The 11,941-nt window shown below is 41.4% G+C and overlaps 1 protein-coding gene across 1 annotated transcript; it reads left to right on the top strand.

Annotated features, from left to right (window-relative positions):
* The first annotated feature begins 2,077 nt into the window (after nucleotides 1-2,077).
* Nucleotides 2,078-11,372, top strand: LOC139578280 (zinc finger protein with KRAB and SCAN domains 8-like). The gene is made up of 2 exons (XM_071405677.1): nucleotides 2,078-2,352; nucleotides 7,337-11,372. The coding sequence occupies exons 1-2, from the start codon at nucleotides 2,184-2,186 to the stop codon at nucleotides 8,467-8,469; spliced, it is 1,302 nt and encodes a 433-aa protein (XP_071261778.1). The 5' UTR covers nucleotides 2,078-2,183; the 3' UTR covers nucleotides 8,470-11,372.
* The last annotated feature ends 569 nt before the right edge of the window (nucleotides 11,373-11,941 follow it).

The raw sequence follows: 11,941 nt of genomic DNA, 5'->3' as shown, positions 1-11,941 counted from the left end.
ACCGGACAGGAAGATCACATCAGTGACTCAACCCACTCAAGTGACATACCTCTCCTAGGGATGGCATGGAAGAGCACCAGTAAGCCAGTGACTCAGCCCCTGTAATAGGGTTTGAGGCAGAGAATCCCAGAGGAGAGAGGGGAACTGGCCAGGCAGAGACAGCAAGGGCGGTTTGTTGCTCCAGTGCCTTTCCGTTCACCTTCACACTCCTGGGTCAGACTACACTCAATCATAAGACCTACTGAAGAGATGAGTCTTCAATAAAGACTTAAAGGTTGAGACCGAGTCTGCATCTCTCTAATGTGCAAAATGGATTAGAATTTTTTATCTTCTTCTTGAATGTACCCTCCAATGTGAATTAAAAAAAATACTTGCCTGATATTTGCGAGTTAATCTTATCCCATTCATTTGGAGTCAGGGTAAACATGGAATTTGATGGAGTTTCATGCTTGAATACCCCATAATTAGCCTCATTTGACAAAATACACTTCATTGTGTCCTCACTTACAGAAATAATAGTTTTACATTCTGCATCTGCCATTCCAATTCCACTTTGACTAACGTTATCTGACTCACACTCTGCCGCAATGTCACTGTGCACAAGTTCTTCATCTAATAAATGACATTCAATAGTGTTAACCAGGGTGTCTGAGGTCTGATTGCTTTGTGCTACTGAAGTTTCTTTATTTGAACTCACCACAATCATCTGGAAATCCCAAATCTCTGATTTGTCCTCAGTAACTTGCTCATTAGGCATTTCAACATGTGTCATGTGCCATACGGATATCCTCATTAGAATACTTTTCTGAAGGTGAAAATAGGGAATAATCACTTGCTTGTCTTGACCTTATACAAATGGTCCTGAAACATTTACGGTTTGTACCATTTTGTTTACTGTTACCTTATTGTCACTCATTACAGGATCTATATACCTATCACAATCACCTGTCCAATCACTTTATTTGAACCTCTAAGAGTAAGCCCTCTGTCCAATGACGGCACTTGAACTTGACATGAGTTTAAGTTGCAGACATAAGGTGCTGATTATATTTCCTTACACTTATCCAAAGTTATGCCAACGCACTCAAAGTGATACCAATTTTGGCACACATCACATGCCACCATGGCTAGCTTACTGTCATTTTGGTGAATTACATATACAAAACTGTTTCTTCACTTTTTTGGTCTGTGTAACCCATTCCTTTCCATATTTACTTTTCAATGCTCTCACTCGTTTCCCTACTCTGTGTTCTATGGGTGTTGGTTCCATTGCATTCTTCACTACGTCTACTTTGGACACATTGGTTTCTAGACATCAATGTTAGTAGGCAATGCTTCAGAGGGGTTGGGTTAAATGCGGAAGACACATTTTGGTTGAATGCATGACTAGGTATCCCCTTTCCCTAATGCGTTCACAGTGTCAGTATGTTTTTGGCTAGCTGACGCACAATAGTTTTTATGTTCCCATTCTTCCTGTCCCAAATGGACCTAAGGTGTTTGACACTACGTTTTAATGCTTCAGGTCTAACAATTCTCCATCCACAAAGAGAACCAAGTGTAAGGTGTGTTGATCTTCTAGTAAATATATTGTTTAAATTGTAAACTGCCAAAGTGCTCCATTGTGGCACATGTATTGGTGTAAATAAAACCTAGCTATCTAATATACAAAAATATCTCGATTTAAACTGATTTCCCACTATTAAAGGGCCACAAGAATAGCAACGACGACCTCTGTGGATTTGGAAACTACAGGTGCTCCCGAGTAAAATGGATCCCCCTTTTACTGCAACACAATGTACAGAAAATTGTTTATGGTGCAATATGTATGTCCGATGTTAAATATGGCTGCAATATTAGCTGCTACACTGCTGGAAAAATGAAATGCTCCTGAGTAGAATGCGACACAATATACAGATAATTTTCGTGCAATAAATGATGGGAGTACACACCCAAAAATATTGTTGACCATTTAGGCCTGAATTTTTTTTAAATAATAAATGACAATCTTATAGAAATTCTTTAATTATTATCTGTATGATAACTAGTATAAAAGCATACAGAACGGGACTTTTATTCTGAAGGATTCCAACAACAAAAAATAATCCGTGGCGCGTAAATATTTAGACCGCTGTAAAGCAGCCAAGAAGAACTCAGGTTATTGACTCAATTTGAATAATCAAAAAATGTCTCAAATACAGTTCTGGAGGGATTTTCTCAATGAGAGATTAACAGCTGCTGCTGAAGACATATTTGGGGTCGTTGAAAAAACGATAGCAGAGTATCAGGAGGAAGTTGTCCGTCTACAGAGGCTGCTCGACATTGTTCTTCAACCTGAGATAAAGCACAGAGCAGGTTTGTTACTCATATACTATTACGTTTGATATAAGAAACCTTTTGTGTGATATTGTCCATGTAGTGCACGGTCACCCATTCACTACAAACAAATGTAAACCAAATCACGAACATGGCGACGCCTTCCACAATGCACGAATGCATCGCCACACTCGTGATAAGGTTGTTTGCTTATAGTGAATGAGTTACCATAGTCCTTGTCCTCAGTTCCATTACATTCAACCTGGTCTCAGAGCATATTCCGTATGTAAATCGGAGGCACTCCTTTATACTAAACAAAAATATAAACGCAAAAATTTCTAAGATTTTACTGAGTTACAGTTTATAGAAGGAAATTGGTCAATGTAAATGCATTCATTAGGCCCTAATCTATGGATTTCACGTGACTGGGCAGTGGTGGGCCCAGGAGGGCATAGGCCCACCACTTGGGTGCCAGATCCACCCATTAGGGAGCCAGGCCCATCCAATCAGATTGAGTTTTCTCCCACAAAAGGGCTTTATTACAGCAGGTGAAGAAGCTAGATGTCTAGGTCCTGGGCTGGTGGTCTACTGCCTAATTCTCAATTCTCTGGCAACAGTTATGTTGGACATTCCTGCAGTCAGCATGCCAATTGCACGCTCCCTCAACTTGAGACATCTGTAGCATTGTGTTGTGTGAAAATACTGCACATTTTAGAGTGGCCTTTTATTGTCTCCAGCACAAGGTGCACTTGTGTAATGATTAGGGTTGCATATTTTGGGGAATATTCAGTGGTGGAAACTTTCTGTGGGAATTAATGGGAACATATGCAAATTAATATTAATACCATTTAAATGTAGATGATTTTTTGCATTGGATATATTTACCATATCATATGAAGACAGAAACAAAAACCTTTTACCTTATCATAAGTAGACATAATTGCAAATTATTAAATCCTTCCAATAGAAATTTTTAATAATTGTTATAAATTGAAATTGAACTAATTAAATGAGTTGACTCTTCACATGAGATAATTTCACTGAACAACAAAAGAGAATATTGAATGATCACCAATGATCCATTGCATCACCCAAAAACCTTTTCAACATACATGATAGTGAAATGATAGTCTAGAAACTAAAGCTTTGGTGGTCTTCCTCTCAGGCTTCCATGTCTTCTCCCTGGACCTCCTCAATGTCCACCTCTTGAACATCAGACTGAGGCCTCATCTTCACTGTCACTTTCCAACCTTGTTGAGGATGGCTCGTTGTCAGGCTCAAAAAGCCTCAAATTTGCCCGGATGGCCACCAATTTTTCAACCCTTGTATTGGTCAGCCTGTTGCGTGCTTTGGTGTGTGTGTTCCCAAACAAGGACCAGTTGTGCGCTGAGGCGGCAGACGTTGGTGGGATTTGGAGGATGATGGAGGCAACAGGGGAAAGAGCCTCAGATCCACAAAGTCCCTTCCACCAGGTGGCTGATGAGGTATGTTGGCACGACTGCCATATTGCATCTCCATCCCAAAGCCCTTGCTTGGAAGTGCACTTTGCCAGACTGCCAAGAACCTTGCCCTCATCCAGGCGAGACACGGTAGTGATGACACCATAGACCTTGTTGATCTCTGCACCAGACAGGATGCTCTTGTCAGCATACTTGGGGTCCAACATGTACGCTGCAGCGTGTATGGGCTTCAGGCAGAAGTCTTCACGCTTTTTGATGCATTTCAGAACTACAGTTTCCTCTGCTTGGAGCAACAGTGAAGTGGGCAGGGTAGTATGGATTTCTTCTCTTACATCTGCAAGCAGAGTCTGAACATCAGACAGGATGGCATTGTCTCCCTCAATCCGTGCAATGGCTACTGCTATAGGTTTCAGGAGTTTACGGCTGCTTACCACTCTCCCAAAATACATAATCCAGGAGGATCCTCTTGATCTCAGAGGCCTCAGAGTCTGATGTTCAAGAGGTGGACATTGAGGAGGTCTCCTGACCCCTCCTGTCTCAGCCTCCAGTATTTATGCTGCAGTAGTTTATGTGTCGGGGGCTAGGGTCAGTCTGTTATATCTGGAGTATTTCTCCTGTCTTATCCGGTGTCCTGTGTGAACTTAAATATGCTCTCTCTAATTCTATCTTTCTTTCTCTCTCTCGGAGAACCTGAGTCCTAGGACCATGCCTCAGGACTACCTGGCATGATGACTCCTTGCTGTCCCCAGTCCACCTGGCTGTGCTGCTGTTCCAGTTTCAACTGTTCTGCCTGCGGCTATGGAACCCTGACCTGTTCACCGGACGTGCTACCTGTCCCAGACCTGCTGTTTTCAACTCTCTAGAGACAGCAGGAGCAGTAGAGATACTCTCAATGATCGGCTATGAAAAGCCAACTGACATTTACTCCTAAGGTGCTGACTTGTTGCAACCTCGACAACTACTGTGATTATTATTATTTGACCATGCAGTCATTTATGAACATTTGAACATCTTGGCCATGTTCTGCTATAATCTCCACCCGGCACAGCAAGAAGAGGACTGGCCACCCCTCATAGCCTGGTTCCTCTCTAGGTTTCTTCCTAGGTTCTGGCCTTTCTAGGGAGTTTTTCCTAGCCACCGTGCTTCTACACCTGCATTGTTTGGGGTTTTAGGCTGGGTTTCTGTACAGCACTTTGATATATCAGCTGATGTAAGAAGGACTATATAAATACATTTGATTTGATGGGGCTGTCTATATCGGCAGACTGTGATATGGCCATTTCTTGGAGAGACTCCTTCCACTCCAGGAGACTGTCAAACATGATGACAACACCACCCCAATGGGTGTTGCTTGGCAGCTTCAATGTGGTGCTCTTATTCTTCTCACTTTGCTTGGTGAGGTATATTGCTGCTATAACTTGATGACCCTTCACATTCCTAACAATTTCTTTGGCTCTCTTGTAGAGTGTATCCATTGTTTTCAGTGCCATGATGTCCTTGAGGAGCAGATTCAATGCATGAGCAGCACATCCAATGGGTGTGATGTGAGGGTAGGACTCCTCCACTTTAGACCAAGCAGCCTTCATGTTCACAGCATTGTCTGTCACCAGTGCAAATACCTTCTGTGGTCCAAGGTCATTGATGACTGCCTTCAGCTCATTTGCAATGTAGAGACCGGTGTGTCTGTTGTCCCTTGTGTCTGTGCTCTTGTAGAATACTGGTTGAGAGGTGGAGATGATGTAGTTAATTATTCCTTGCCTGCGAACATTCAACCACCCATCATAGATGATTGCAATACAGTCTGCTTTCTCTATGATTTGCTTGACCTTCACTTGAACTCTGTATCCAGCAAATGAGTAGATAAAGCATGTCTGGTTGGAGGGGTGTATGCTGGGTGAAGAACATTCAGAAATCTCTTCCAATACACATTGCCTGTGAGCATCAGAAGTGAACCATTTGCATGCTCGAGCAAGACATTCATCAGCATTTCTCTGACTACGTTCATCCATTGAGTCAAAAAAAATCTGATTCCAGGAGGACCATGAGCCGTGGCTATCAATAAGGTGTCTGATTCATAATTTTCACCTCGAATAGAAGTAGAGGGACTTTTGTCAGAGGTTGCTTGTTGTGAGCGCTGAGGGAACTTTATGCACTTGGCCAGATGATTCTGCATCTTTGTTGCATTCTTCACATATGATTTGGCACAATATTTGCAAATGTACACAGCTTTTCCTTCTACATTAACTGCAGTGAAATGTCTCCACACATCAGATAGTGCACATGGAATTTTCCTGTAAAGATTAGGAACAAATTAGTAAAAAAACAACAAATACAATTCCATGTACAGATAAATAGTTAAGCAGTTAGATTAAAGAACTCCATTGTAAGATAAATGTTATAAAAGGAAACAAGTGAATTACCACTCAGTTAGCAGGCTCAAGCAAGCTAAAACCCACATGGTAGCAAAAACTAACTAGCAGAAATTGTTAACAAGTTAGAAATTATTTAAACCCACTTTACTGTAGGCTACTATTTACTAGTTAACAAAATCATGTATGTCATATAAAATATATTCACCCACCCAGTATTGTAATCAAAACTTACCAGAAAGCATGTAGTCCTTGACTTAGACAGTGTAGTAGTGTGGGCTCAATAGCATCTCATTAGTGTGCAAGATCTTGAGAATCAGCTGTGATGGAAGAGTGCACTGTGCATGCAGAGGGTTGCAATTCCATTGAATTGATGATAGTTTAACCAAAATATGCCACAAGACCTAGAATTGCCTTGTGTATCCCACAAAAAAGGTTCCCTGTTATAAGCTAACTTTTTTTTGATGAATTTAAGCAAAATTCCCGGGCTTAACTTCCCATGGAAAAATTCCAGAAATTTATCGGAAAGATTCTGACCCTTTGCAACCCTAATAATGATCATGCTGTTTAATCAGCTTTTGATATACCACGCATGTCAGGTGGATCGATTATCTTGGCAAAGGAGAAATGCTCACTACCAGGGATGTAAACAAATGTGCACATAATTTTAGATGAATAAGCTTTTTGTGAGTATGGGACATTTCTGGGGTCTTTTATTTCAGCTCATGAAACATGGGAACAACAGTTTACATAGCGTTTTATATTTTTGTTCTGTGTATAACAAATCGAACATATGTCTAATAATTCATATCTAGATCAGGGCTCCAGCAGCTAAGCATTTGGTTATCTAACTTGCTAGCTAAGGGGCTAGATGTCAAGATCAAGCTTCTTGATTACAGCAGAGACATTCAAACCCCTCCTGGATCAAGGGTCCTGTTGCCTAAATTGTTTTGTGCGTCAAAAAATACAATAATAAAAATTGCTCCCCTTGTGTGCACTTCCGGTAATACTGTAATACCCCGGTATGGTACAGAAATTGTATGAAAATCTGAATACCGCCAACCCTACTATGGGGTGCTTTTATACGCTTCCCATGTTCATCACTAATTAGGTCCCACATGAGACGCTGACCAAAACTTTGGTCCCACCTTGTTACAACATGTCATTGAATTTTCTGTTTTGTCCTTCTTCCAGACTTCCAGCAGCTCATCCTCTCTGTCTCGGGAGCGGAGGTCCCCCCTGAGCAGCAGCAGTGTGAGCAGGAGTGGAGCCCCAATCTGGGGCAGGAGGACCCAGAACCCATACAATTTAAAGAGGAACAGGAGGAACTCAGAACCAGTCAGGAGGAAGAGCAGCTTCAAGGGATTGAGACTGATGCTAAAGATTACATATTCACTTCTGCCTGTGTGAAAAGTGACTGTGATGAGGATCCAACTCAGCTCTCACATCTCAATCAATCCCCAAAGGAAGGAAACAGAGAGAGAGACACTCAACCCAATACTACAACTGAACAGATCAAAACAGAACCTGATGGAGTGGACTATAGAGAATCAGAACCAACCAGTGTCTCTCAGCCCCTCTCTACAGTAAATCCAGTCTGTTCTGCAGCTCAAAGTGAAAAGAGTGAAAGTGTCAGTGGTATGGAGCCTGGAGTACCTCTGTCAGACTTTAACCCAGTCAAATCAAAGAGAAAAAATATGATAAAAGGACCAAGGTCCCATATCAAAACTAAGGGTAAGAAATCCACACCGTTGTCCCTCCTGAAATCACCCAGTCAAAGTCATGCTACTCCTTGTTGTAAGATTTGTGGCAAGTCTTTTCATTACATGGGCTCGTTAATTAAACATGTTCAAACTCATACTAAGGATAAAGAAGGCATTTGTGGTGTGATGCTGTGTGGAAAACGTTTTCAGTCCACAAAAAGTATGAAAGATCACCTCCAAACTCACATTGCTTCTAGGTTTTGTTGTGATGTTTGTGGTAAATGGTTTAGCAAGAACAGTCAACTGACAGTACACATGAGGAGCCACACAGGGGAGAAACCTTTTTCCTGCCCTGTTTGTGGTACATGCTTCATGCAGAATGGAGATTTGAAAAGACACATGAGGAGCCACACTGGGGAGAAACCACATCTCTGTCCTGTTTGTGGCAAAACATTCAATCGGAGTGGACATCTAAAAATACACATGAGGACCCACACAGGGGAGAAACCACATAGCTGTCCTGATTGTGGCAAAGGATTCAGCATTGCCAGTAATCTGTCAGTGCACATGAGGATTCACACAGGCGATAAAATACAAAAGGATTCAGCTCTGGCACCAATCTGAATGTGCACATGAGAACTCAGGGGAGAGACCATACTGATGTCCTCCATATGAGAAATACATTTCCCAATCAGGTACATTGAATAACAATCGCACACCAAGGAAGCACTGTATAGGTGCAATGATTGCAGTATTTTTCAAAATGATAGAACTCTTACATGAACAACTGTCTCAAGGGAAACAACATGACGGTATGCTGTTTTGGAAAAGGTCTGGAGACAGAAGATTGAGAGGCACATTGTAATTTACACCTGTGAAAAGAGATGCCCCTCAGGATGCAACTTTTGGGTGAATAAAGTATGACTGAATTACTGCTTGCACATAAGAACTCCCCATCTCTGTCTAACAGAGAGCAGTTCATGGATTTCTGAGCAACAGTAGTTCCTACTCATTAGTTATAGGATGGCACAACTGAAATTTGAACCTATGTACTCCCTTTGTACATGAAACATGTTTTTGTTTTGAGAGTTTCCTGTTAATATGTTGAATTTTGCCACACACTACATGACCAAAAGTATGTGGACACCTGCTTGTCAAACATCTCAATCCAAAATCATGGGCATTAATATGGAGTTGGTCCACTTTTGTTGCTATAACAGCCTCCACTTTTCTGGGAAGGCTTTCCACTAGATGTTGGAACATTGCTGCAGGGACTTGCTTCCATTCAGTCACACGCGCATTAGTGAAGTCGGGCACCGATGTTGGGCGCTTAGACATGGCTAGCACTCAGTGTTCCAATTCATCCCAAAGGTGTTCGGTGGGGTTGAGGTCAGGGCTCTGTGCAGGCCAGTCAAGATCTTCCACACCGATCTCGACAAACCGCTTCTGTATGGACCTCGCTTTGTGCACAGGGGCATTGTCATGTGGAAACAAAGGACCTTCCCCAAACTGTCGCCAAAAATTACATAAGCACAGAATGGTCTAGAATGTCATTGTATGCTGTAGCGTTAAGATTTCCCTTCACTGGAACTGAGGGGCCTAGCCCGAACACTTTGCTGCTAATCGCCCAACATCAGACCATTATTCCTCCTCCACCAAACTTTACAGTTGTCACTATGCATTTGGGCTGGTAGCTTTCTCCTGGCATGTGCCAAACCCAGATTCGTCAATCGGACTGCGAGATAGTGAAGCGTGATTCCTCACTCCAGAGAAGGCGTTTCCACCGCTCCAGAGTCCAATGGCGGCGAGCTTTACACCACTTCAGCTGACGCTTGGCATTGTGCATGGTGATCTTAGGCTTGTGTGTGGCTGCTCGGCCATGGAAACCCATTTTCATGAAGCTCCTGACAAATATTGCTTGTGCTGACGTTGCTTCCAGACAGTTTGGAACTCGGTAGTGAGTGTTGCAACTGAGGACAGGCAATTGTTTTATTTTTTACACGCTACGTGCTTCAGCACTCGGCGGTCCCGTTCTGTGAGCTTGTGTGATCTATCACTTCGTGGCTGAGTTGTTGTTGCTTCTATACTTTTCCACTTCACAATAACAGCACTTACAGTTGAGCGGGGCAGCTCTAGCAGGGCAGACATTTGACAAACTGACTTGTTGGAAAGGTGGCATCCTATGATGGTGTTGGCGTTGAAAGTCACTGAGCTCTTCAGTAAGGCCTTTCTACTGCCAAGAATATTTGATATTTGTGCTTATGTTTCCTTCAGTGTCTACAGGAGCTGAGAGAATCCTATACAAACCAAATATTTTGTCATGGGCTTGATGTCAATATCCACTCTTTGAGGGGGAAATACGTTATTTATTTTTCCATGTTTTGACAAGCATTAAGAAAATTATCGTGATATGCTCAAGTATTCCCATTCATATAAATGAACCTTCTCACACATGCTTTTTTTTCATCTCAAAATATATTTATGCATATTTTATCCACCTTTGTTTAACAGAATAAATGTTAACATGTTTATTGTTAAGTGTCTTTACCTGCACATTTCTCTTTCCTCTGACTGTGTTCATTACACTTTTATGAAACATTGGAACCATTGAAATGTTTGACAGTTATCTAGTCGTGGACATTCTTACTCTACCATCACTATTTATTCCTTGTGCTATTATTTTTCAACTATTTCTATTTTCTTCCTCTCTGCATCGTTGGGAAGGGCTGGTAAGTAAGCAATTCACTGTTAGTCTACACCTGTTGTTTACGAAGCATGTGACCAATTTGATTTGATTTAAGACTTTAATCTCAAGAGAATAGGTTAAACGTTAAAGATGACTACTACACAGTACATTTCACAAAAACACATGTACTGGAAGAACTCCGCAGATGCAAAGTTTGGTAACAGAGTTGCGGTAAAATATCCCTTCGTTTTTTATGCGACCACGTTTTCCATAGACTTACATTTTAGTCATTTAGCAGACCATCTTATCCAAAGCAACATATTTAGTTAATGAATCTTAACCCCTGTAAGGGGACATAAGTGTCTGTTCTATATCTAGGAGATATAAGAAAGCTCAGGAAATATGTGCTGTTGCTTTTTTACACACATTTTACATTTTTTGGGGGGGTAGGCACAAAACTACGTCCATACTTAAAAAATGTTGTTGCGATTTACCTTCAGACGAGTTCCACTTGTCCCGTGACCCGTTCGGACACTACAGACGTTTTCATGAGAAGGCCGATGACTCTCGGTCTGACAAATACCGCTGTAACTTGGCCACCTATCACAACCTATGTGTTGTGATAATTGTGTTGTTTGCTCTATAACCTGTTGGTTCATATGCCTTGACACCTGATACAGTGCCTTTAGAATGTGTTCACACTCCTTTACTTGCACATGTTGTTGTGTTACAGCCTGAATTTAAAATTGATTTAATTGAAATTGTCACTGGTCTACACACAATACCCCAAAATGTCAAAATGGAATGATGTTTTTGCTAATTAATAAAAAATGAAAGCTGAAATGTCTTGGGTCAATTATTCAACCACCTTGTTATGGCAAGTCTAAGTTTAGGAGAAACTGTGCTTAACAAGCCACATAAGTTGCATGGACTCTGTGAGCAATAATAGTTTAACATGATTTTTTTAATGACTACCTCATCTCTGTTTCCCACACATACAATTATCTGTAAGATCCCTCAGTCGAGCAGTGAATTTCAAACACAGATTCAACCACAAAGAACAGAGGATTTACAATGCCTCGCAAAGAAGGGCACCTATTGGTAGATAGGTAAAAATGAAAAATTAATATCCCTTTGAGCATTATGGTTATTAATTACACTTTGAATGGTGTATGAATACACCCAGCCACTACAAAGATACAGGCATCCTACCTAACTCAGTTGCTGAAGACGAAGGAAACCACTCAGGGATTTCACCAGGAGGCCAATGATGACTTTAAAACAGTTATAGAGTTTAATGACTGATAGGAGAACACTGAGGATGGATCAACAACATTGTAGTTACACTACAATACTACCCTAAATAACAGATTGAAAAGAAGGAATTACATTTACATGATTAGCTCAATC

Source organism: Salvelinus alpinus, chromosome 6 (genome assembly GCF_045679555.1).
Source record: "Salvelinus alpinus chromosome 6, SLU_Salpinus.1, whole genome shotgun sequence".
NCBI classification, from domain to species: domain Eukaryota; kingdom Metazoa; phylum Chordata; class Actinopteri; order Salmoniformes; family Salmonidae; genus Salvelinus; species Salvelinus alpinus.
This window is presented reverse-complemented; position numbering and strand designations above follow the sequence as displayed.